At 52.2% G+C, this 27,309-nt stretch overlaps 1 protein-coding gene and 1 long non-coding RNA gene across 2 annotated transcripts in view; one reads left to right on the top strand and one right to left on the bottom strand.

Annotated features, from left to right (window-relative positions):
* Positions 1–27,278, bottom strand: part of Smyd2 (SET and MYND domain containing 2) — a 41,562-nt gene extending 14,284 nt beyond the window's left edge. The window contains exons 1-5 of the mRNA XM_040737744.1: positions 27,083–27,278; positions 14,406–14,469; positions 5,052–5,162; positions 2,911–2,971; positions 2,104–2,228 (exon numbers count right to left, since the gene is read on the bottom strand). Coding sequence (XP_040593678.1) covers positions 2,104–2,228; positions 2,911–2,971; positions 5,052–5,162; positions 14,406–14,469; positions 27,083–27,255 — 534 coding nt within the window. The 5' untranslated portion in view covers positions 27,256–27,278. The remainder of the gene's footprint in view (positions 1–2,103; positions 2,229–2,910; positions 2,972–5,051; positions 5,163–14,405; positions 14,470–27,082) is intronic.
* Positions 12,796–14,779, top strand: LOC110343316. Its single transcript, XR_002385563.2, has 3 exons — positions 12,796–12,950; positions 13,630–13,753; positions 13,913–14,779. It is a non-coding gene; the product is annotated as an uncharacterized LOC110343316 (long non-coding RNA).
* Positions 27,279–27,309: the final 31 nt, after the last annotated feature.

Below are 27,309 nucleotides of genomic sequence, written 5' to 3'. Positions count from 1 at the left end.
AGATCCCAAAGATCCAGACTTTCTTAAGTGGAAGACCAAACGCTCTTCCCCGCATCCCGACCAAGCGCATCAATGGCGCTTTGACTAGCGGCTGCCAACGCACATCAGGTAGGATGAACTGGGATTTTCCTTCACTCAACAGAATCTCTCAAAACATGAGCTCCGTTCCTAGGTGTTACTGGCTAGGAACCGGGCAACAGCTCTCTCCTGCTCAACTTGGGCCTCGTGGTACCCACAATGTCGGACAAATGCCCGCTAAAGGGAAGAGTAGTTGGGAGATCCCTGGGGTTCGTGATGCGAAATTCCTAAACCGTCAATAACAATGTTATGAAAACACAGAGCTATCAAAACAGATGAGGGACGGTCAGCTCCCCCCGGCCGTGGGGACTGGGCTCTTGGCCCTCTGAGCTGCAGCCTCTCCACGGAGGTAGCCCGGGCTGGGTCAGCCTCTGATGCCTGTCTTCTCACCGCGGTTCTCCCCTCCCTTACACTGTGGGGTGTGCATGCATGTTCTCCTCTGAACCAAGTGTCACCAGTGATGGCGTTCGAGGCGACCTGCAAAGCATAGCGATCTGCCCACCAGCCTCCCCCTCCCTTCTGAGATGTCCCTGGAGAAGAAAAGTGAACTTGCACACTAAGAAAGATGCATGGGCTTCGGTCCTCCCCCACCCCCTCGGACTCAAATCAGGCGTGAAGTGCCTTGTTAAAGCTATTCTCATAATTAGCATTTAAACTAGATATAGGCTGCACACCAGAAATACACTTCGCAGCCATGCACAGGTCTGCAGTGATTAAAGCAGCTCCGAGGAGTGCAGTCACCTTGAGCTGCCAGCTGCTGCTGCTGTGAGTCACCCTGCCAGGGCCTCCTGGGCCGGATGAGAAGTGACAGGGGTGCTGGGCAGGGGGCAAGACTACCGGCTCCCACCTCAGCATCGGACACTGGAGCCCGTGATTCTTTCACAAGGAGCGGCTTTCTGATTATGAAAACCATTAACAGTGTTTCTCACTGGGCCTGAAGTAAAAAAAGACCCTTCATCTATAACAATGCTTAGTGTGCCCTTTTACCTTTTCCATTCATTATCAGCATGAGGAGTGTGAGAGAGAGAGAGAGTGTGTGTGTATGAGTGTGTGTGTGTCTGTGTGTGTGTCTGTGTGTGTGTATGAGTGTGTGTATGAGTTGTGTGTGTATGAGTGTGTGTGTATGAGTGTGTGTGTCTGTGTGTGTATGAGTGTGTGTGTGTCTGTGTGTGTGTATGAGTGTGTGTGTCTGTGTATGTGTGTATGTGTGTGTATGAGTGTGTGTGTGTATGAGTGTGTGTGTGTCTGTGTGTGTGTGTCTGTGTGTGTATGAGTGTGTGTGTCTGTGTGTGTCTGTGTCTGTGTGTGTATGAGTGTGTATGAGTGTGTGTGTCTGTGTGTGTGTCTGTGTGTGTCTGTGTGTGTGTATGAGTGTGTGTGTCTGTGTGTGTATGAGTGTGTGTGTCTGTGTGTGTGTCTGTGTGTATGTGTGTGTGTATGAGTGTGTATGTATGGGTGTGTGTGTATGTGTATGGGTGTGTGTGTGTGTCTGTGTGTGTGTATGTGTATGAGTGTGTGTGTGTGTGTGTGTGTGTGTGTGTGTGTGTGTGTGTGTGTGTGTGTGTATGGGTACGATGACCAGAGGACAATCTTGAGTGTTGTTTCTCAGGCAGTGTCCTTGTTTTATTTTGTTTTTTGTTTGTTTGTTTGTTTGTTTTTTATGTGTATAATGCTTTGCCTGTATGTATGTACAACGCATGCCTGGTACCCATGGAGGTCAGAAGAGGTCATAGGACCTCCCAGAACTAGAGTTAGAGATGGTGCTGGGAACCGAACCCAAGTCCTCGGTAAGAGCAACAAATGCTCTTAACCTCTGAGACACCTCTCTGTCCCAGTCCACCTTGTTTCTTGAGGAAAGGCCTCTCATGGGCCTGGAACTCAGCAAGTGAGCTAGTCTGGCTGGGCCAATGAGTCCCAGGACCTGTCGGGTAGATACCGTCCCCAGCTCCCTGTGTCTTCATGAGTCCATGCTGTGGGAGGGGCATGGGAAGGAACTGCAATCTCGCGGGGTGCCGGCACCCTTACCTGTGCGAAGAGCACCACGAGGCTGCTGTGGTCAGGGAACTCCAGGTTCCTGGAATAGAACTGATGGAGAGCCGCGATGTCACTCTGGATGAGATCCTTCTTCTCGTTGTCTAGCTTGTCCAGATCTGTGAGAAACAATCTGTCACCACAGAACCCCCTGGGCCTTCCTGTTATAATCAACATGGCGGGCACCATAGAGCCCTGGAGAACACTTTCCCATGACACTGTCTAAATGAAAAGCTGTCTCTCCCTCCATCAGTCAGAGGTCATGCAGGCATAACTGACCGTGGGCAGTGAGGTCAGAAAGAAGCAACTTATGTAAGTGACACTCAACCTCAGCGTCCCTTACCGGAACCTGGGATATGGGTCACCGCCAAGCGGCTGGACAGCCCTGATTTAAGGCCTTTTGGTGAGGCCATCGCCTAGGGGCTGAAGAAATAGTTCAGTTGGTAAACCGTGTCACCCAAGTCTGTCCTCTGGATTCCACACAGACCTGCCCACGTGTGCATGCAAGCTGCATACATGCACAGGGCATGCGTGCACACACAGATATCAGTTCTTCCACACTGCAGAGCAGCTAACTCCCAAAAGCACCCATCATGCCAGGAGCAGAGAGGATCACTGTGTGAGCCTCCCCCAACCCCCTTATCACTGAACCATCTCAAAATAGTACATGAGTCAAAATACAACTAACAGTTTTAAAAATTACCAACATTAGTAAGAGAATGAGCTATTTCTGCCTGATGGGCATTAAATTTGTGACTAAAATAATAATAATAAAAAAGCATCTATTAGAGAAATACTTACGCGATTCAAACTCCTTCACAGCCAGCAGTTTCTCTGAAGGCGTCCTCTCTGGGTGGATTTTCTAGTAATTGGTGACAAAAACCAGAGAGAAATGTTGACGCCCGGGTTCAAACACAGCACTCCCCTTGTTACGTCCACGTGAAGACAACACAACCACGTTCGAGGAAGAATGCTACTCAAGGAGTCCACACTTGGCTTGAGTCTGCCTGACCCCCGGATCCAAAGGGATTGTTTTAAAAGCTTCGGAAAGGGTCCTCGGTACCCCTAATGCCCTAACACACTGCACACACACAGTAGGCTGGGAAACGCTCATTACCAAAAAGACCGGGGCCAGAAAACAAGTTTTTAGGGCCCCGACTTAAAAGGGCTGCATCTACAGACACACCATCCTGTTTATTGCTTCTCCTCCTGAAAGAGAACAAAACGAAAACCCCATCCATTTTCCACTGTCTTTAAGCACAGACTAAAACGATCTCAAATCCCACATTTCAAAAGGAACACTTTGGGTTGTATCTGCAAGCCCAGCCGCACTTGAAACGCCTGCTGCCTTTGTTCTGGACGTCCTAAGAGGAGCTAACAATAGTGAGCCCATGAGGCTCTGAGAACATGAATAAACTTGGTGTTGACAGGAGTTCAAAGGCAGGGCTCAGGAGCTGGCCTGAGGCCTGGGCTTTGTAATCTGGCCATTCACTTTGGGGATACAGGTGGTTGGTCTGGCAGGACGCGTTCACCTCCCTAGTTAACATGTTAAGCTTCCCCTGGGTAGTTGGTCGCCTGTCCCCCCCTAATCCTTTGCAAGCTACTAGAATACAAATGTTCTATTTTTTTTTTAATCACCTATTCCTATGGAGATAAAAAGAAGGACAGGTAACTTTTCATTGACTAGTGGATTAGTGGTAATTATAACAGAAAATAAAGGGAACCCCTAAACCCATCCCAGCACTCAAGACACAGCGGACGATCACGGGGCACACTTCTGTGAGAAGCCACCCTGGTGGGGGTGAGTGGGGGGCTGGGGGGAGGGGGACGGGGGGGAGCAGAGGATAGACGTGGGAGGGGATGAACGTATGAGTTCCTCTGGGTCCTTAGGACATCACTGCAGAGACCCTGGGAGGGCGGAGGGAAGGAAGAGAGTGGACTCCCAGGGGCAGGCCTTGATGCAATAAAGGCCTGGTTACCCCCAGACCTCACCATTCACACCATTCCCCTCCCTGTCCCCTTTCCTGCCACAGACCATTACTTCACGGAGCACCATCATTTAGGAAGAGGCAGGTAGCCTTCCCCAGGGAAAAGTCACCCTCATCCCATCACTCTGCAGGCAACCCCTGCTCCACTTACTCAGGGACAGAGAGTCACTTTAGTCACCTGACTCCAGCTGAACGCAGAGGGAAGATGACCTCAGAGTTCTAGAATGTTCTGCTTCTGTTTACACACCCAGGACCCTAAATTTGATCTGGGGATAGGCACACGCTAACCATTGTAATCATACTCATCTTAGACCGAAACGACAGCAGACGGACAGGAGCAGACGGACAGGAAGGAGCTGCGGGGAGCAGGAAAGGCAGAGGTGGGCGAAGTCTAAGCCTGAACAAATCGACAGCTCCGAGGCTGACTCTGCCCTCCACAGGCATACTGCCTCGTGAGCTCCCCTATGTTTCGGTAGCCTACAAGGACAAGCCCCTTCCGTCTTCCCACTGACAGACACGGCATGCATTCTCAAGTGTTTGGGAGGGACTGGCCACAAACAGCTGATGAGGAGCAGGAAGAGACAGACAAGAAAGGGGACAGAGTCCATCCACACAGCACCAAGACCCCCTGACCCTCCCGGCTCACAGGAAGTTCTAGGATTTCTGGCCAGGTCTGGTCTTCCAGGCAATAAAGTCATGGCCATGCTCTTCTACATAAATAAACCCCAGGAGACTCAGGATTCAATCAGTATGGCTATGCTCCTATTCTGGGGCAAGCAACGTCCTAACTGCCCAGGAGTGCTAACTGCTCTCCGGGTGCCCTCCTGCTCCTCGTGGATGTGACTGGAGTTGAAGTCCAAGAATGTGTAACCACATGCTCAGCCTGGCTCAGCCACTCATCTCTCTGACCTTTAGTGAAAACTGATGCAGCCGAACATTATCACATTTCCTCACCTGTTTGGCCAGAACCCTTGCTGTGAGCCGCACTGTCTCCGAAGGATTCCAGCTCTCCCCAAAAACAACCATGGATGAGCACTCCAGCTTGTGCAGAGGCCAGTCTTCTTTCTGGGAAGGTGTTGTGAAACCAAACTGTCAGTGTATAGATACATCCACACAGACACATGCAGACACACACACACACACACACACACAGACACACACACAGACACACACACAGACACACACACACAGACACACACACAGACACACACACAGACACACACAGACACACACACAGACACACACACAGACACACACACACAGACACACACACACACACGCAGACACACACACGCAGACACACACACACACACAGACACACACACAGACACACACAGACACACACACGAAGACACACACACAGACACACACACAGACACACACACGCAGACACACACACAGACACACACACACACAGACACACACACAGACACACACACGCAGACACACACACAGACACACACACACACAGACACACACACAGACACACACACACAGATACACACACACACAGACACACACACAGACACACACACAGTCACACACAGACACACACATAGACACACACACGCAGACACACACACGCAGACACACACAGACACACACACAGACACACACACAGTCACACAGACACACACACGCAGACACACACACACAGATACACACACAGATAGACATACAGATACATAGACATAGATACACACACAAACACACACGCACAGACACTCAGACAGACACACAAATACAGACTAAAGCATGAAGAAAGCTGCAATAAGACCCCAATCAAGGTCAAGGAGGACATGCTTCCTCTCGGAAAGCCCAGGAATGCTCACAGACTGAGCCAATACTGTATTGTAAAGACAGATACAATCCTCTAACTGTAATTCTAACTCAGCCAAGGTGTTTCTTGTTGTCTTGGGGGATTTTTTAAGGGTCCCACACTCAGGCTGGTTTTGAATCATGATGTAGTCCCAGAATAGACTTATCTTCATAGCAACCCTCCTGCCTCAGCCTCTTGGGTGCTAGGATTACAAGCATGAACTCATACCTGAATGCTGTTTTCTCCTCAGCTGCTCCTGTCTGGAAATCTGTGTGGGCTGACACTGACCATGGCGGGGGCCCTGGGCGACGGGTCTGTCTGTGCTGCTGGATTTTCAGCTCTGGTCTCAAGGCAAGACAAACCACTGGCAACTCTCTCTCGGGCCATTTTGCACAACTGAGCGTCTGTCATGCACCCAGAGTCCAGCAAAGACATCTACCTGTGCCATCAGGTCCCTCAGAATTTTTTTTTTATTAGAGTAACTGTATTCCTTCCTATCTCATCTTGAGGCCTTTCTGCCCCTGGTAGAGGGGTGGAGACTGCAGTCATCAGAGGAGGGGTGGGAATGCCACCTGTGGAGGGGTAGGAACACTATCCATGGAGGGGGGGTGGAAGACACAATGGTGTCTAAAGAACAAAAGCAAAGGACTCTGGGGTGAGAGCAAATGACAGCTCAAAGGCTGGTGACAGGCACCATGGAAGACTACTGGAAACCCACCAGTCACCACAACGTCTCTACAGACTGAGTTCAGAACCAAGCCAAACAACAACAACAACAACAAACAAACAAAACCAACGCCGTAGCTTCTCCCAGAAGAACCAGAGTCATGGGAAGCAGCTATCTTGGTTAGTTTTTATCGTGAACTTGACACAAACTAGACTCATCTGAGATGCAAACCTTCAGTGAAGAAGTGCCTTGCTCAGACTGACCTGTAATAGGGTGTCTTGATTGACGACTGCTGTGGGAGGGCCTAGCCCATTGTGGGCGTCACCATCCCTAGGCAGGTGGGCCTGGGCCATGTAAGAAAGCAGGCCCAGCAAAGCCTGACCAAGGCAGCCAGCAGCTCTCCTCCAAGGCTTCTGCCTCGGTGCCTGCAGTGAGTCCTGCACCGACCGCCTTCCATGGCGCTATGGCCAAGTAAGAACAAGCCAGACAAACCCTTTCCTCTCCAGGTTCCTTACAGCCTAAGTGTTTTATCACAGCAACAGAAAGGAAACCTCGGCAGTGGCAGAAATGCTGAGCGCTCCAGGAGGAAGGGCTGGGGGAGAGTGGAAACACCGTTAGATGCTTGTGCACTTAGGGAAGCCTGGAACGCTCTCCTGTGCACAGTGGAACCAGTCTGCCCTGGCTCTGCCCTCTGCCTTCCCCAGCTAAGGAAGCAGCAGGCCCAGAAGCCGACAGCAAACATCTGAAGTCACCCTGGTAGCAACAGGACCTGAGTTTGAGACCCAAAACCCTTACAGAAAAGCTTAGGGAGGTGGTGTGCTTGAATTTCAGCACTGGGGAGGCAGAGACAGGAGAGTCCCTGGGGACTCACTGACCGGGCAGCCCAGCCTAACCTGCTAGCCCAGGCCAGTGAGAGACCCCGGCTCAAAACCACAAGGTGGACAAACCATAAAAAATGACATCCAAAGCCAGCCTGGAGTCTACAGCACACACATTCACGCATGTGCGCACACATGCACACACACACACCCACACACGGGGAGTGGGGCACAGAGACGCATCTCTCTGCCACCAGGACCAGCCATCCAACCAGCCCTGCCAAAATGACTGCCACATCCTGTAAAGAATAGCCTTCCTGCCAGCCTGGTTCTAGAGCCACATCAGTCCCAAATAAACACACAGGAGGCTATATTAATTATGAAGCTGTTGGCCTTGCTTGTTTCTTACTGGCTAGCTCTGACTTAAGTAATTACCCCATAATTGCTAATCTAAGTATATCTCTTACCGGAGAAGTTTCCGGGCTTCCTACCCTATGGCGTTACATCTTGACTTTTTGTGTTTCTCCTTCCCAGAGTCCTCCTGGACTCCTAGTCCCACCTATCTAGATTTCTATTGGCCAGCAGTGCTTCATTGACAAATGCACAGGACTTCCCCCAACAACATCCCTTTAGCTTCAAGCCTGCCTTGGCCTTGTGAGTACTGGAGAGGGGGACGCTCTTAAATAGAACTCGGGCCTCGGCTCAGAACCCTAGATGACTTCTGACCCTGCGCACAAAGTCAAGTTCTCACCACAACTTCCCAGGCTGTGGGGACAGGAGTTCTCGGGGTTTGTCCCTCCACACTCTCCTGACGCTGTTGCCGTAGAATCACCCTTCCTGTTCCCTCTCTCAAAACCCTGTGCCCCTGCAGTATTTGCTCTCTCGCTTTAGTCCCCAGACTGTCACATGGCTCCCTGACTGTCCCTGGTCTCCACACCTCTGATCCTCCACGGTCGCCTTCTCAGGCCACCTGCCCCAAGTAACCCCTTCCCCCCACACTCCCTTCCCTCGATTTGTGCGTCTTAGTTAGTCCTCCCCACTGCCGGCATGTGACATTTAGCCCCCGTTAGAATAAAGGAATCGCCTCTGCTTTACTCACAGGTGGGACCCCAGGTCCTACACCCAAGCCTGGCATTCATAAGGCACTCAGGAGGGCTGCCCCCCACCCCGTCCCTCTCCTCTACAGAACCCAAGAGAAAGACACAAAATCCACCCTCATGATTTACTGCAGCGCCTGACACATCCCTGGGGCTCACATTCTGTGCCAAGATGCTGTGTGGAGTTAAATAACACCGTGCCTGATATAACAGCATGGAGAGGGAGAGAAGAGAAGATATGCCCCAGGGAGCGCAGGAGCTGTTTTTAGCTGGAGGCTACACCACGGAGCAAGAGGAAGAGGCAGAGGAGGGCATGGGTCCAGCACACTCCTCCCTAGCCTGGGGCGGCCACAGGGTACAGGGGAAGGGACGCAGAGGCCTGTGACAACTAAGGAAAAGTAGCACCAGCAGGCAGGACAGAGGGACAAGTAAAGCCCACTGAGACTCCAGGAACTCGAAAAAGCCTGATTTAAGACAGGATCTCAAGCCAGTGCACAGCTTTAATCCCAGCACTAGGGAGGCAGGTGGATCTCTGAGTTCAAGGCCAGCCTGGTCTACAGAGTAAGTTCCAGGCCAACCAAGGCTACACAGAGAAACCCTGTCTTTGAAACCCCAGGGTTTCTACACTTGGTTTCCTCAACTGTGAACAGGGCTTGGTATCTCCTAGGCATAAACTCCCAGGAGGAAGAAATGAAATGTTAATGTTTATCAAATTTAATCAATTGTATCAATAACATATTTATTCAAATAATTAACTTAAAATCAATGCTCACATAAATAACACATCCCACTGACGTTTGCGATGGGTCTATCTTCCAAGGGAAGAGAAGCTCGCCTTAGGGAGCCCTGTGGAGGAAAGTGGAGACCCTGGAGCAGGATGGCTACCAGCCTGGGACTCTCAGAGACCCCCGTTGGAACTCTGCTCCGCAGCAGCTAAGGGAGGTCATGCAGGCCTCCTAATCCCTGTGCACCTGCTTCCAGGCTGTAAATAACATGATCCTCCCGTTACTTAGCAGGTCTGGAACTCTGAGTCTGTGATTTCACACCTTCCAACAGTGATAATCGGACCAGGGCCCAAAGCCTGTGGAACATGGGGGCTCAAACTGGACCATCTGCATCTGCTCACACACACAACCAGACAGTTGGCGCGCGCGCACACACGTGCGCGCGCGCGCACACACACACACACACACACACACACACACACACACACACACACACACACACACACACACACACACAGTCGGCATCGGCTCACACAGATTGGGTACTTCACAGTCAATCCCAGATACCAGCACCTAAGAAGCCAGAAGCCTGGCCCACGTCCATTTGTAATCAGTGTTGGTAATGAAACCAGCCTTGCCGCTGACACTGGAAGCAGGGAGCATGGACAGAGGGTTTGACTGTGACCATGTTAGAACAGTGAGTAAAATGGACGACACAAGGAAACAGAACTTAAGCCGCATCAAGCTAGGTTTGCCTCGACAACACCAATCCGCTTTAGCACTGACTTTGGTTCACTTGGGATTCCTTCTGGAAGGTGACATGAAGGACACAGATTAAGGGAAGAGTGACAGATGGGTACTCCAATGACACTTCATTTGTCATTAAAAAACAAAAATAGGGCCTGAAGAAGGCTCTGTGGTTAAGAGCAGCGGCTGCTCTTCCCGGGTTCAATTCCCAGCACCCACATGGAGACTCACAACTGTCTGTAACTCTAGCTCCAGAGAAGCCAACACCCACGTCTAGCCTCGACGGACACCAGGCACTAACACGGGACACAGATAAACTTGCAGGCAAAAATACCCATACACGTTTTCTAAAACATTAAAACTTTTTAAAAAGGAAAGGAGAAACTGAGTCTGCTAGCAGCATCAGATAGCTTTGAGCACTTTTAGTTTGCTTGTCTGCTTTTCCTGCCTTTGCTTGTTTTAAGGAAGTCTCATGTAGCTCAGGTTGGTCTAGGACTCCTACAAAGCCAACGCTGGCCTTGAACTCTTGCCTCCCCTACCAAGAGCTAAGAGAACAGGTGAGTGACACACAGCTTGATTCTCACGGTGCCGGGGACGAGCCCAGACCTTTACATGGGCAGCCACATCCCCACAAGCTGTACTTGCAGCCTTGACTGAGAGCGCGCTCTCCTGGGGGAGACAATCTGCCATAATTCTGTGCATAATAAATTGTAAGAAAAAAATGTGTGCAAAAAGTCTAAAAAGGCAACTGTGTGTTCTTTGAAAAATACTCTTTCAGTTTTTGCAAGATTCCCCCCTAAAACTACTTTCTTATCCCCTCAAAATTCAAACTACTTACTCCCTCTGCCTTAACTACAGCGCCCCACCGTACCTCTGACTTTCAGTCATGGATTCACTGCTGCTGAAATAACTCAAGCACGCGTCCGCACAGCAAAAGACACGGCGGGTTTCTGTGCTCAGAGTTCTTTTGAAACTTCAAGTTCACTTTCCTCCAGGACAATAAACCCTGGGTGAGACTGATCCCTGTGCAGGAGTGAGAATCTTCCAGCGGCACGGAGAGTGGAGAGAGAAGTCTCTCACGGCGTCCACACTGTCAGTGAGGAACTGTCTCACGGCGTCCACACGCCTTCTTCCCAGTGGTGACGGTGGGCAGTCAGCCAGACAGCAGAGTGCTGAGGGTGCGGCTGTGGCGCAGGACTCGATAAGGGATGACCGTGAGCTTCGCCAGACTGGACCCAGGACCCCGGCCCAGCCATGGCCTCCCTAACAATGACGGGGTCCCAGAAGCACTGGGCCGGACACTCCCTGAACCTCAGCCCTGGCATTGCCCTCCGTTTCTAGGCATGTATTTCTCCTAACTCCTCATGGCCGTTCTGCTGCAGCCCACGGCCCCATAATCATTTAGTTCTTCATGAGTGAAGGTTGAAAACTTGTGGCCATCAGCCTCTTTCTTCAGGAGATAGGAAGGAAAGAAGGAATGCAGGAGGGAGGGAGGGAGGGAGGGAGGGAGGGAGGGAGGGAGGGAGGGAGGGAGGGAGGGAGGGAGGAAGGGAGAAATTTCAGGTTAAATCCAGCCTGGCACCTCTAGAAAGCCGCATCAGGGATGCCTGGTCATGTGACAGAAATTCACAGCTGCAGAGTCTGTCCCTGGGCTCCTCCCTACCATCTGACTATGACACAGCCACCTTCCAGGCGGCCTTCAGTGGCTGACTGAGCAAACTCTGAGTGCTTCAGGCAGAGCAATCATTCCAGCATAGACCTTAATTAACGTGAGGCTGACTCAAATGAGCTTTTGGAGTCTGCAAGCGCTTTTGGAGTCTGCAAGCCCGGAAGACCAGAGAGCATCAGGAACCACAGGGCCACCTCAAAATCCCAACACACATGGGATGACTCATTGCAATACTGCTACCTACTGAGACGTACGGAAATACATTTTCGTCAGTGTGCCCAGGGGGTGCGGGGGCAAAGGCATACGCCACCGATTTTGAGATTCTCTATGGCTGAAGCTGTTCTCGATGTCTCAGGAGACTGACTCCCCTGTGCTGACCACTGCTCACCACCCAGCCCTGGCAATCTCAGACGGCAGCCATCGTCCCAGGCTGGGAAGACAAGCCTCTTGGCTTGGGCCTCTACACACAACTAAGCCGCTACCCCACTGAGTCCCAGAAAACCTGCTCCACCATGGAGTCCAATATTATTTATAATAACGCCACACGCCTGTCCAGGGCATCACCTGGTGGGCGATGTCCTGTGTATATGTTTCTCTTATTGGTTGATGAATAAAATACTGATTGGCCAGTAGCCAGGCAGGGCGTATAGGCAGGGCTACCAGATGAGGAGAAGGCTGGGGAGAGGACGGAGAGAGAGGAGTTGCAAAAGACATGGCACGTAGCTGCCGGGAAGACAGGACGCCAGAAGTTCTCTGGTAAGATGAAACCATGTAGAAATACATAGATTAGTAGTTACAGGTGAATAATGAAGAGAGAGCTAGCCTGCCAGGTGTTGGTAGCACACACCTTTAATCCCAGTACTCGGGAGGCAGAGGCAGGCAGATCTCTGTGAGTTTGAGGCCAACCTGGCCTACAGAGAAAGTTCCAGGACAGCCTCCAAAGCCACAGAGAAACCCTGTCTCAAAAAACCAACAGAGAGAGAGAGAGAGAGAGAGAGAGAGAGAGAGAGGGAGGGAGGGAGGGAGGGAGGGAGGGAGGGAGGGAGGGAGGGAGAGAGAGAGAGAGAGAGAGAGGGAGAGAGCGCTAGCCAGTAAGAAGCCTGAGCCATTAGCCAACAATTTAATAATTAACATGTCTCTGTGTGCTTATTCAGGGCTGAAGGGTGGCAGGACAGAAACCTCCATCTACAGTCACCATCTACGCAGGCCTCTCCTTCCCACTCTTCACGACAGGCATCGTGTCCTCGCCTGAACGTGAAGCAAGTGCCCACTCAGAGATGTTCTGTGACCTGCCAGGCTCCCCGAGAGCTGGTAAGTGGAACTCAGGACGTGCCTCTTGGCCACGCCGTATTTCCTGCTCTTTCAACTGGACTGCACCGCTGCCTGCGCTTGCTTCTAAAAGATCAGGGAGGGAATGAGTTACTTTTCCTACACAGACAGTCATGCGAGCATCTCCCAAACGCCACAGCAACCTAAGCACAGAGTGCCCCGCCCACTGGAGGTCCGAGCATCTAGAGATAGCGATGGGCCCTGAAATCTGGACCAAAGCTCACTTCTATGTTCACTGTCACTCAGGCTGGCCTCCTCAGGAAGCCTGCTGAGGGAGGCCAGGCTCGGTGTCTGCTCTACCCTGGCAAGGGGCTGTTGTCCCTGGCACTCTGCTGTCACAGGGCTTAGCAGTGACTCCCATTGCTAAGTGTGCTTTGAGGCTCGGCAGGGGTGAGTGGGGATGGGGGGGAGAGGTACAGGTCAAACGGGAGGATGCAGAAATTCCTCCTGCAGGGCTGAGGAGACGGCTTTGTGGAGAGGGAGAGCTCTTGCCTCAAATGCCCTGTTAAAAGTGGGGTTGGCACAGTTGCCAGTCTGTAACTCCAGCACCTGAGAGAGAGGTAGAGACAGGCAGGATGGCCAGACCAGCTGAACCCATGAGTCCAGGTTCAACCGTCAGAGAGCAATCAACAAAGACCCCGCCACACGCATGCGCTCACAGGTGCCCCTACACACGGCGTACCGACACGTGTGAGAGCAAACACGCATCGCACGCAAACACACATCTTTTAAGAGGACACAGCTCCTAGCAGACGCCACGCCGGAGGCCTCGACGAGGCTGTGAGGTAAGAGCTCACGTCCCCTGCACTGGCCCCGCAATACTGCTTTTCTTTCTGTGAAGAATGGGTTTTGGGCATCGGGCGTTTACTCTAAGTTAGGGGACACCCTTGTCAGTCCCTCAGGACACTGAGAGGTCACAGCAGCCTCCTCCTTTACCTCTCCAGCCCCGCACTGCAGGAGACGACGATGCAAGGGTTCCCATCGCTCCTCACCCCTGCTCAAGGTCACAGTCACAACCCTCCACCCTGCGGTGCTAGGGGCGGAGCCCGGCTGCTGTGGGACTGCGCGTGCCAAGAAGGTAGCTTTCTCCTTCTCTACACGTCCCCAAGCTGGTTGATGGCGTCCCTGGTGTGGACTGTCGTCCCTGGTGTGGACTGTCCCCGTGGGATGGCGTCCCTGGAGTGGACTGTCCTCCATGGGATGGCGTCCCTGGAGTAGACGGTCCCCGTGGGACACTCCCCAGCTACCCTGGCCGTCTTCCTGTGCCTTTCCGCACCACCCTTCTGCCCGGCACAGGGGCTGGTTCCTTCTGAGAGGTGCGTGCACACACTCCAGATGGAGTGCAGAGCTGTGCATCAGGGAACCGATGACGGCGGTGACACCCGGGTCCCAACCCCCGGAGGAGAGAAGGCCTCCCCACCAGCGCCTGGCACCTACCTGACACTCCGCATCGCAGTAGAACGCCTGCTTGCATCGCCCGCATTTCGACAGTCCTTCTTTCCTTAAAAACACAAAAGGGAATCGAAGCGGTGAGACGCAGACCCATTTGGTCAGACGGTAACAGACGCCATCTAGACTCTCAGGCAAGGCTCACCTTCCCTGACCCCCCACAGACGCATCTTTCCCAAGGCCCCTGAAGAACAGTCACCAACGCTCACCATGGCTGTCAAAGACACCAAAGGCACACACTCTGGCGCAGCAACCACAGTCCAAGCCCTGACCCCAAAATTGTATTCAGCAGTCCGCAAATGTCAAACTCCCGTCTGCCCTCGTTTCCTGGTGTTTACTCAGAATCTTCAGAAATCAACGAACCGAGTTGTTACAGTCCATGAAGGGTGTTGGGACACAGCGTGGGGCCGGTAGCCCCAGGAGAGAAACCACGCCAGGCTTAGAGGGCAGAGAATACAGAAACGAGATACAGAGACATCCCAAAGCTATGTGTAAAAAGTAACGCACACAGCACACTGGGACCTGTCCTTGAATGTGGTGTCACAGCATACGACTGGCGGGTAAGCTCACTCACTTTGTTCAGGCAACACTCACTGCCCTGTGTCTCTCCTACACTCTGTCCGTGTGGCCTGTTCACGGCTATGTGATTTTCCTGCTTCTCTCAAAGGACAGGAGGGCTGCCTCCTGATTTCTAGGATGAATTTTAGGAGCCTCTGTGTGTGTGTGTGTGTGTGTGTGTGTGTGTGTGTGTGTGTGTGTGTGTGTGTAGCCAAAGGTCTTTCAAAAATGGTGAAGCTACTGTATTAAGCAACATACTATAAAATTTTAACTTCGGGGGCTGGAGAGAAGGGTTGGTGGCTAAGAATAATTTACTGCTCTTGCAGAGGACCCAGGTCTAGTTCCCAAAACCCATACTTGAGACAGCTCCCAGTCAACTGCCTGTAACGCTAATTCCAAGGAATGTGGTATCCTCTTCTGGCCTCCCTGCACATCTGCGTACATGTGGCACACATAAACTCACACAGTCACAGGCACACACACTAATAAAATATAAATGCTTTTATTCTAAATCTGAATTATCTTGTAAAGTAAGGAGTCAGAGCAAAACTTGTAAAACCCACTGCCAAACAGTCACCAGGGACAGGCTGGTGCCGAGGGCACTCCTGCTGCTGGGGGTGAGGGTGGGCGTCTGCTGCTACAGGGTCTGCCCTCCCTCCTCCTGCTGGGGGGTGGGGTGGGCGTCTGCCGCTGCAGGGTCTGTCGCCTACTTCTCGCCAGTTCAGGGACCATATTCCTCCCTGACGGAGACTGTGGTGCAGGCCCACCACCAGAGAGCTAAGCCCACTACTACAGCTCTCGAGGCAGGAGAAAAGCATGACTTGATGTTGAGACATACATAAACGCACCAGGTTTACACGCTTCAGAAAGGAGCCGCCCATGGGCCCCTCTGAAGGGCCCGGGCTCTGGCTCTGCCTCTGGTGACGGAGAAGAGCGACAGGCTTAGGAGTTGGCTGCTGGCCTTCACGCGGAGGCAGGAAAGGTCAGAGAGCACTCAGACGCACTATGAAGTGACATGTCAGCACTTGGCAAGTGGCATGGCCTGGACAGTGATGCCAAGGGGCTGCGGCAGAGGCCGTCCAGCCAAGGAGGGAACGGACACTCAAGATTCCTCCCAGACGTGGGTTACAACCCGGACAAGCCCCTCATAAGCCAGCCAATTCAAAAGCCGTCTTTACAATTCATTTTTATCCCGTGGGAAAAAAGATCTTACACCTACTTCTTTGACAGTTTGATGAAAGTTAGTAAATTTTCTCAGTATCTATCCCCCACCCCCACCAAACCTCATGCTGGGACCTGGTGGCTTGGGTTTCTAATCATAGCACTTGGGAGGCAAAGGGAATAGGATCAAGAGTTCTCCTCGGCTACAGAGGGAGTTCAAGGCCAGCCGGGGCTACCTTAGACCCCGTCTCAATCCCACACCTCCCAAAACAGTGAAGAGCATCTGAAACCAAAGCTAAGCCCATCCCCTCGAGTAAAGAGTAGAAAGTTAACGCATTTTAGCTTAACTGCACACAAAAGTAAGATTACAGGCTGGAGCGATGGCTCAGCAGCTAAGAGAGCCGACTGCTCATGCAGAGGGCCCGGGTTCTGTTCCCAGCATCAATATGGGGGCCCACAAACAATGCAACTCCAATTCCAATTCCAGGACATGCCACGCCCTCTCCTGGGCTCTCTGAGCACTCCATGCATGTGGTGCCCAGACACCTACGCATAAAATAAAAATGAATACGTTTTTAAAGTAAGTGCTATAGAGATATTCGAGTTCAGAAGCCAGCATGGGTTACTGAGGGAGAAACGATTCAGCTTCCACAGGACACCCCAGAGAGAAAGGCATGAGGGGTGAGTGTGTAACTCTACTGGGTTTTCACGAAGATGCCAGACTCCCCTAGGCTGCCCTTCACTGGGACCAGCAAGCCACCAAATCCACCAGCCAGAATCTGGGAAAAGGAGGAAAAAGCAAACTGTTTCACAGTGGCACATGCCTGTAATCCCAGAATTTAAAAGTGGTGCTGGAAGCGAGATCAGGAGTTCAAGACTAGCCTCAGACACACAGTGAGTCCTGGACTACATGAGACCCTGTCCCCAAAAAAACAAAGTCAGGTTGGCAAACTGGCTCAGTGGGTTAAAGGCATTTGCTGCCAACCCTGACAGCGTGAGTTCAACCCCGGGACCCAAGTGGAGGGAGAACCAGCACAAGAACACAAGGGAGGGGCCTAGGATCTGAGCTCCGGTGGCACCCCATAAATGCCACCCAAAGATGGGCTGGTGTGGGGTGGCTTTTCACATGGGTCTCAATCAGCTGTGACACAGGGATGCCTGTGACCCGAGGCAGATCCAGACGCAAACAGTGCCTGACGTACGTCCTGTGCACAGAAGGTCCCTCCCTGTTCAGTGGGGACACTGGCCAGCTCCTCGGAGACCCAAAGAAAGAGGACCCTGAGATCACATCCTCCGGCGATGCCAACCTGCTTGCTGCACCTGGGTGAGTTTCTGCCATCGCCACCTCCTGCTCCCTCCTCTGGAGCCAGCGGCCGCCTGATGGGGAAGCGAGCGGCTTCGAAGGCTACTGCCGAGGAAGAGACAAAGCGTCGGCCCTGACAACTTGGATGCAAAGGGCCAGGTGGGGGTGGCAAACGGATGCCCACGTGGAAACAGACGCAAGCTCTTCAGAAGTCTGTAGAAAAGGGCCTACTGTGCAAACGCGACAGCCTGAGTTCAGATAGATCCCCGGAACCCGGACAAAAACCAGGCAGGTGGAGCACAGCTGTAAACCAGCACTAACACTGGCTTGGGAGTTAAGGCGGGTGGAATTCTGGGAGACCCCTAGCCATGCAGCCAAGATGGCAAGACACCTGTGTCAGAAAGAAAAAAGAAAAAGGGAAGTGCGACGGGAGTCACCCAACTTCTTGGGGCTTCCGTATGCAAATGCACCCGCATGCATTAGCACACATCACACTGTGCAGGTGGAGTCTCTGCTGGGATAAAACCCTAACCAAAAGCAGCTTGTGAGAGAAGAGATCAGTAGGCCAGGGCAGGCACGCAAGGCGGAGGAGGCCTACAGGGAAGCGGCCGAAGCAGAAGCCACTGAGAACACTAGCTACAGGCTCACTTTTCCCTACCTGACTCAGTTACCTCTCTCCGTCAACGCAGGAAACGCACCCCCCTTCCCCAGACCTGCCTACAGTACACTCTAATGGAGGAGGTTCCCAGACTCTCTCAGGTGTCCCCAGCTTGGTATCCAGTGCGCAGAAACTAACTTTGACACACTCAGGAGAAAGAAAAGAGTCATGGGTGTCCCTGAACCAGAACCGACTGAGCTAGACCCTACACCGTGACCGCAGGGACATGCGCTTGGGAGAGGTGAGCCTGTGAGTGCCTGAGGGCTGACTGACTCTCTTCACAGAACAGGCAAACACTGAAGTAAGCCTGAACAGGCAAACACTGAAGTAAGCCTGACCTGAATATTCAATAAATGGCTGAGCTTTATGACGGGCCCTTTTAATTAGCCTATTCTGTGCTCTTAATGTATCTTTCTTTCTTTCTTTTTTTTTTTTTTTTACAGTAATAGCAACTACAGAAATATCTTCAGCACACCCACTCAGACTCATAGCTACAGGATTGATGTTTTTGAAACCTTTGTTTTACGGGCAAATACATAACTCGCCGTGAATAGAAAGGCTCTTTGAACTTAAGAAATGACTACCCACAAAGAGGGAAAACGAAATGTTACAGGAAATGCGAGTATTTGATTATGAGTGATGGGAACAGAGCGCGGAAGACACTCCTGTCGTTTTCTACGGGAGGAGACGTGCGGTGGTTTTTCTCTTGCTTCTGCAAACCCAAAGCCATGGAGATCAACAAGTTAGGCACACAATTATCAAGCCGGGCTAGTTAGCCCGTTGTGGCAGGTGCCGTTGGCCCCCATGAAAAGGATCCGGGTCCGTCCACTCTCTCTCTGCTGCTGAAACGAATGCTTACCAGGTTTGGCCATGAAAGGCATTGACAGTGGCGTACAGGGGGCTTACAATAACAATTACTTTTAACTAACGGTGACAAGTCTGCTCTGCTAACCGAGGCGGCCCCGGCCAAATGAAAAAGAGAAAAGGCAAAAGCCCAGCGGTGAGGCCCAACTTCAGCAGAGGCTGAAATAAGACAATCAGAACCAAAGTTAGCTTCCCTCCCTGCAAGGGTACTCACAAGGCCCGTAGTCCCGTTGGCCAGGAACAAAGATGGGAGGAACTGTGACACTGCCCTATTGTAACCCTGGTCAGGGGACCAGGATAGCACTCGGGCTGCAGGGTTTTGTGTGACGGTGAAAGATGTCCCCTACATCACTTTAATACGCGAGACTCGGTGAATCAGGACCCACACGCAGCAGGGGCTTCTTCCCATGGCGGGATGAAGCTTTCCCCTCGGCCGTCCCAGCTTTGTTCTGAGGTTTGTTAAAAGTCTGACCATTCCTCTGGGGGAGGCAGGGAAAATTTAGGGCACAAGGCAGCAACTGATATCATCAGTTTTCTAAACTGTTGGAGTGAAAGCACGCTGTGTCAGGTAGAGGTAGCCCACCCCTAGCAGCCTGAAGAATTCCGTAGACTTTCAGGCAGGGACCTCAACCCAGGCCAAATCAGGACTGCAAAGAATGTGAGGGTTGTCCAGCTAATGGTGTAGATTCAGAGATTTTGTTAAAGTCATTTAGATCTATGCTTAAGCATGAAGAAATGTGCAGAAGGTATGTGTATAGGGGTTCACAAGAGGGTGTGATACAGATGTGCAGAGGGTGTGGAATAGGTGTATAGAGGGTGTGGTACCGGTATGCAGAGGGTGTGATACAGATGTGCAGAGGGTGTGGAATAGGTGTATAGAGGGTGTGGTACCGGTATGCAGAGGGTGTGGTGCAGGTGTTCACAAAGGTGTGATACAGATGTGCAGAGGGTGTGATACAGATGTGCAGAGGGTGTGGAATAGGTGTATAGAGGGTGTGATACAGATGTGCAGAGGGTGTGGTGCAGGTGTTCACAAGGGTGTGGTACAGGTGTGCAGAGGGTGTGATACAGATGTGCAGAGGGTGTGGAATAGGTGTGTAGAGGGAGTGTGAGCTGCCAGCCAGCTGTCTTATCCTTTGACACACACAGCATGCTGGGAACCCTCAAGTTACATCCCCATGGTTGCTAAGACACCATCTCCATCCTTTTACTCATTTTACATGTGAGCTAAGTGAGGAGCTGTGTCGACATCTTGGAAGTACAATCTGCTAAGAATATGATAAGGTGAGACAAACTGGCCCTGGGGCTGTAGAAGGGGTCCGTCCTTTCTCTGTAGACGAGGTTTACCGCTGAGAAGGCAGAGAGGCCTCACTCGATTATCCGGGCTGGGAAGGACCCACTCCCAGGAGCTGTCCTCTGACACACCCCGTTTCTCGATAAATAAGACAATTCCCTAAAAAGAACCACGCTGTCTTTTATATCCCTTGAGATGAGGGCTCTGCTGTGTGTCAACTCCATCACATTCTACTGGCGCACAAGGGATCTGGGGCACTCCACAGCCTTTTCTAGGGGTGTGTAACCCGGCAAAGGCTTCCAAGACCCCAACGCTTTTATAGATGTAAAAGAAAGAGTTACAGTTCACACTCTCCAGAACGTAGGGGCTCACAACACAAGTCCCTGACCTCTGAGGCCGGAAGGACCCTTGAGGTTCTCACTGTGCACAGCCACGGCAGGGCACTGTAGATCTGTGAAGTGACAGGTGAGAGACTCACAGGAAGTCTGTCTCCCAGGAACGTCATCACAGGAACTACCAGCAGAGCAGGAGTCAGTGCCCACAACCATGAAAGGGTTCTTCATATGCACAAGTGTATCACGCGTGCCTTGTGCATGCGTGTGTGGAGCTGGAGTCACAGGCAGTTGTGAGCTGCCTAACATGGGTGCCGGGATCTGAACTTGGATCCTCTGAAAGAGCCGCAAGCACTCTCAGCCACTGAGTCATCCCTTCAGCTCCAGAACAATCGTTCCATTTTGCCACAGGTTCTGTCAAGCGCTAGGGTACGAAATCCTTTTCACATGTACCCTGGTAGGCACCCTGGGACTGACTTGCGAGCCTTGGCGTGAAGCGCACTTTTCCTGACAGCATCCTTCCCTCTCCTCTACAGCTAGTCCTCTGGGTACCAATGTGCCCCCAGGGAATTGGAACCTAATAGCTAAGGCTCAAGAGTCCCTGTTACTATGGTAACCAGCCCTCAGTTTGGTCTCCAGATACTGTGAACTTGCCCCGATAAGCACAAACACATTTTCAGACACACACTTTGGCAGCAGCAAGCTACAACCCGCCCTCTGCACACACGAGTCACGGGTTTCGTGTTAATACACTGGCACACAGACTCGTGCACTATTTTTAAATTTCCAATTGAAGATTTGAGGAGACACAGCTGTGTCCTCAGCACATGTGTGCCCTGGAATGTTTCTAGAACCTTCAAGTCCTCCCCTCCCCCCCTTCCTTTTGGTATTATTTTCCTGCTAAATTGCATGTTCCAGGTCCTCGGAAGCAGTCTTGAAGAGCTGGGATTTCTTTCTGTTCTATTGTGTCCTCGTGAACGCCTTTGCAATTGAAAAGGAGGCCTCTGAGGGTGGCGGGCAGGGAGTGAGCAGAAGTGACACAAAGTGAGGTGTGTGGCTTTGTGACAACTCGCAGAGCTAATGAGGCCAAGGTCGGGGGTTCAGCCCTGAAAAGGCAGGTACTTCAGTCAATTCCCCCACCTGAGAACTGCACCCCTAAACCAGTGCGGATTTTCCTAGGATCCACAGATGTGAGGGCTGCGGATGTGGGTGGGAAGGGCACCAGTATGCTGCTTCCTAAGGCGAGTCTGTGGGAGGGGAGAGAGACCCGGGCAAGGTGGCCTCCCAGCCAGGCTCCCCAGAAGGGCCAGGGCGGGCAGAACTCAGGCAGGCACAAGCTGGGTGCCCTGTTCTGGGTCTGGTCAGTCCCGGCAGAAGGTCAGGACACACATCAGTTCACATCAGCTCAAAGAGCTGGCCAAAGCCAGAGGGGGCTGGCTCTGCAAAGCAGGGAATGGGCTTTCAAAATAAATAAATAAAATTACAGCGGGCTTGTGCAACAGATGAAAGGGAGCCTGGGACCTGGGACCGGGGCCTGCGGTCTCCACCACGCGGGACTCACCCTAGGTGCTTGGGGGGAGGCAGGAAGAAAGTTGGTCGAAAAGGGTGATTATTTTCCCTTTTTTATAGTAACAGGAAGAACGAGGTGATTAACCCTAGCACAAAGGAGGGAGTCGGAAACATTGAAGTACAGTAACATTTTCTTGGGCACCCCCCCCCACATTCTGAATTCTAAAACAGACTAGATTCTCATCCATCCTGAGTTTTTCTGAAAGCCAGATTTAGCCCTAAGCCTGGGCCTTTACAGGGGAACTGCAGGCTTTTTTGTTTGTTTGTTTGTTTGTTTTGTTTTTAATCGCTTTTAAAAGGGCCTTCGACAGGAAGTGGGCAACCTGCTTGTCCTGCAAGAAAGCCACTGAGAAATTTCATGGCTTTAAAGCCACATGAGAAGTCCCATCTCCAACCCTCACCCATGCAACCAGGACACAGGCTCTGGAACCCAAACGAAAGGAAGAGGGGTTATTCACAAACCCTGTCCTGCATGGAAGAGAGATGCAAAGGGCAGAGACGGAGGTGACGCCTACGGCTCCCGGCAAGGTGCACGCCGCCGTCCATGCAGTGCCGTCCACACAGAAGCACGTATGCGGCTCTTAGTCAGGCTCCAAGTACCCACATCTGCCTAAGACACAGCGTGGAGGCAGCTGAGCCGACCAATTTTAAAACCGCTTTAGAAATGCATGGAGTCTGGGGCTCAGGCCTGCCATCCTAGTTACTGAGGAGGCTGGGCAGGACTGAAAGACTGAGGGCCAAGTGGGTTCTGGGCCAGCCACCAGAGCCCTGACCTTTAACCCAGCAGAGGCAGGCACATCTCTGTGAGTTCCAGGACAGCCACGGCTACAGAGAGAGCCCTGTCTCAGACAAAACAAAACACGACAAATTAGGAAAAGGACCCGGGGACACAGCTTAGTGGCCTGCGTACCAGGCACCTAGGATCAACTTCCTACTTGGGGGAGACACATGAGTTTGCTACCTATCGAGGGAAGAGTGAAGGAGAACGGGCAGGTTCGGCACACACACACACACACACACACACACACACACACACACACACACACACACACACATATCCCACTATCTAAAGAAGGATAAGGCTTTGACTTTCCAGCAATCCTTGAAGAATCACAGTGGAGGGAGGTAATGGGAGTCCCGATGGCCTCATTAGGTGGAAAATTCTGTTTTCTCTCATTCCCCTTAAATATCTGTTTACTCTCATGCTGAAAGAATGATGTGTCCGAACACTCCGGAGTTGTACGGAACTTTCTGAAGGATCACTGCCCATGTGGGTGTGGTGCTGACACCGCCCTTCAGGAACCTGAAGATTCACCCCAGAGACTGTGATCACTGGAGTACCCAGGAGAAAGGCTGGTTTTAGCCCCAGGACAGCGAGTAGAGCTCGTACACACACCCCAGGGTCTCCTCTCACCTTGCAAAGCACGTCCCTGGCATTGCAGAATTCTATACACAAGTCAGTGGAGTCAGAAAACTTGAGTGGTCAGGCTCATCCCACAATAAACCAGGGCGCAGCGTGATGGTCAGGCTCACCCCACAATAAACCAGGGTGCAGCGTGATGGTCAGGCTCACCCCACAATAAACCAGGGTGCAGCGTGACAGCGCCCTCAGCTTGCTGGGTACCTGGGTACCTGACCTCCACTCTCCGGCTAGACTAGCTTGGCAGGGTGGGCATTTGAAGGCTAAGTTTACAGGCAGAGGAACCCAGAGGCTCAGACAGCAGCCAGGGAAGACAGGCAGCCAGAATCCAAACCCACTCTATGTAGAGCCAAGTCCCTTGCTCTGTTAGCTCTAAAAGCAACATAAGTGGTAACGCAAGAACTCTTCACCTGATAGAGGGACAACTCCCGACCCCACCCAGTACCAGGGCTCTGCACACTTATCCAAGCCCTGAGCAGCGTTCCCAGGGAGCTGACATCTCAGACTTAGGTTTGCTGGCCTCGAGCTCACTCTGTAGCCGCCATCTCTCCGCCTCAGCCTCCCCAAGCAGCTGGGATTCCAAGCCTGTGTGTGTCACACGTCACCTGTCTGTATCCTTGAGTGTCACTTTTAGAGGACATCCGTGGCCAGTGTGTCTTCATCTGACTGCTCACTTAATAAACCCAGACGTAACAGATGAGGCCAAATCCTCACGAGTGCCTATGTGCAATTTCCCATTTAGAAATCGTGATGACTTTAGACCACCTGAAGTCGTATTTCTTCTGCTGGAAATTGAGCACCACATTGTCTTCCAATGTCACAGTGTGAGGCAGGACCTAATTCAGAGGACTTTAAGAAAACAGAAGCAGAGCCGGGCGTTGGTGGCGCACGCCTTTAATCCCAGCACTCGGGAAGCAGAGGCAGGCAGATCTCTGTGAGTTCCAGGCCAGCCTGGTCTACAAGAGCTAGTTCCAGGACAGCCTCCAAAACCACAGAGAAACCCTGTCTCGAAAAACCAAAAAACAAAACAAAAACAAAACAAAACAAAAGACAGCAGCATGTTTTCATGGTAAAGTAAATCTACTAAAGCTTATCGTGCCAGGTTAGGCAACAGTATAGAGGTGAGGCGGACACACTAGGGAATAAACCTGGGGGCACGGGGGCAAAAGTCTAACTACCCATGACTGGACATCTTCATCACTTCAGTTATTAAAGCAAGCAGTCTGTGTGAGCCAGGAGAGGCACATGAGGCCCAACTCTTCGGGCTCTCCTTATCACATACAAACATAAAAGTGTGTGTGTGTGTGCGCGTGTGTGTGTGTGTGTGTGTGTGTGTGTGTGTGTGTGTGTGTGTGTGTGTGGGACAGCTCTCTCCTGGGTGTTATTTATATTTTTAGGAGTCGCCTCCTAGCAGCTGAGGCAAGATCTGCATGTTCCCAAATGTCACCTGCCAAGCTGAGAAAACGAGACACTAATTTAAAACCTCCCAGGAAACCCCATCCCCTGCACTAAGAATCCTATTTTGTATCGAGCAAAAAGAAAAAAAAAATCTGTCATTATTTCTTGGCTAATACAATATATTCTCTCGTGAAGAAATTACGCTTTTCCTTCCAAGCGAGTTGAATTCTGACGTGTAGAGGTGGCTCATTTATCTTAAGCGACAATCTTCTCACTATACTTCTAACACACGAAAGGACTGGGGGTAGATTTCATCTGGGGATGTGGCACACGGACCTCCATGCACCCCCATTTGCAGAATACTCCTACTCTTGAGGCCCCACAGAGGCACCCCTGTGTCTAATAACATAAACAGGTGAGGCCTCGGCCATATACAAACAGGAGGCTGAGCTATGCAGTCTATTTGAAAGACCCAGCAAAACTAATCAGATTGAATAGCGATCATCGGATGAGGTGCGAAGACTGTTCTCGCTGCGTGGGTCTCCTGAGTTTTATTTCTTGTGCAAAACTGTAGCTGATTTTCAAGGACTCTGGCTGGCGACAGAAATTTACATTAGACAGACAGAAGATTTTGTAGGATGGTGTGACTGCCACGTGCAGCTATGGACATTAACAAATGTCCAACAGAAAAAAATAAAAGGAGAGAGAGCAAACTTCTTCACAAGCAGCAGGGTTGGGGGGGTGGCCGATTTGAGGGAGGCGTGTGTGCCCGCGTGTACAACCAGGACACTCCCAACAGAAGACTATCAGGTCTTCACTGCCAATGCTGATTCTGGATTTCAGGAGGAGGGGACTGGTAGGCACCACGAGTCTCTGCTGTGCACTCGGCAAGGCCGGCACCATCTCACTGCGGCTTCCAGCAGCACCAGGACCCCTGACGGAGGCCCCTTCTGCGCGGGGTGACCCGCCTTGCTCCCGTACTGCAGACACCCACACTGCAGCAGACTCCCAGCCACAGCGAGGCTCAGAAGATCAAGGGACCAGTCGCAGCAGCCTTTTTAACTTTGGGAAAACCCAATGCTCACTTCACTCAAACGTCGCAAAGTGGTGCCATGACCCTTTAGCTCCTGGCTCACCAATTCAAAGAGGCACATCACATACAGCCCTTCCGCTGCCCACGGCACGGTTCTGCGTCTAGTTCCTTTCCAGGTCCCCCCAAGCGGAAGACAGTTCTAGCAGGGAGTCCGGGCCGACATTACTCTAATATTCAACCTCTGTCCGTTCTTTTGTTGTCTTTTCTGTCACACACACACACACACACACACACACACACACACACACACACACACACACGTCTGGGAGGCTGAGGGCTTCCTTGAGGGTTGGACGCGGACCAGCCCTCAAGAGGTACCTGCAGAACCTCAGGTTAACTTAACCTAACTCAGCATGCCCATTTCGAAGATGAAGCCATTGGCCTTCAAAGCAAGTAAGGCAGGGTCCCTTCCTCAGGTTTCCATGGAGGGCCCGGGACAGGCTGAACCCCAAAGCCAGACCTCCTACCTCAGCAAACTTAGGGAGCACAGAAGTGAGTGGAAGTGGCTAGCTCTGAGCCAGGACAGGTTTCAGCCCCCTAATAAGTGTCTGGTGTATACACAGCCACCATTCTTCTCTGGGCTCTTAGTTCCCCAACTGTAAAACGATCTCTCAAGATAAAGCGTCTTGTAAAACGAAGAGACGGGGTGAGAAGGTACCTTTCTGCATCAAAACTACCTCCAAGGTTGGCACATGGATATGGATACAACTTCTACACACACGGCTCATGTGTGATAGACGGCAGTCAAATATTCCCCCAGTAACCGTGGTTCCCCCCACCCATTCCTATCCAAGGACCGGAAGGGTCCCTGGCTGATTGAGTCATCACGCCTGGGGAGTGGGGGAACCGCCCACCTCGGGACGGCCTGGCCCAGACAGGGAGCCTAAGTTAAAGCGGACACGCGTGGGGCGGCGCAGGCCGGTGCGGGCCAGGCCGTGGCAGTGCGGGGCGGCGCACGTGGCCCCGCGAGGCCCCTCCCTCCCGCACGGTCCCCGCACCGGTCGCCGCCGCGTACCTGGCAAAGCAGCACTCGCAGTGGTGGCCCCGCTCGCCCACGGTGAGCACGCTGGCGTAGGCCGGGCAGGAGAAGAGGAGATCGCCCACGTGGAAGGGTCGCAGCGCGCGGAGCCCCCGGCCCTTGCCGGCGCTGCAGAAGCGCTCCAGGCCACCGCGGGCCTCGGCGCGCATGCTGGCGGCGCTGCGGCTGCGCGCTGCGGGGCACGCGCGTCACGGGAGGGAGGA

The sequence above is a fragment of the Mesocricetus auratus genome, unplaced genomic scaffold (genome assembly GCF_017639785.1).
Source record: "Mesocricetus auratus isolate SY011 unplaced genomic scaffold, BCM_Maur_2.0 Super-Scaffold_100676, whole genome shotgun sequence".
In the NCBI taxonomy this organism is placed as follows: domain Eukaryota; kingdom Metazoa; phylum Chordata; class Mammalia; order Rodentia; family Cricetidae; genus Mesocricetus; species Mesocricetus auratus.
Note: the sequence above shows the minus strand (reverse complement) of the source record. Positions and strands in the feature narration are given on the sequence as shown.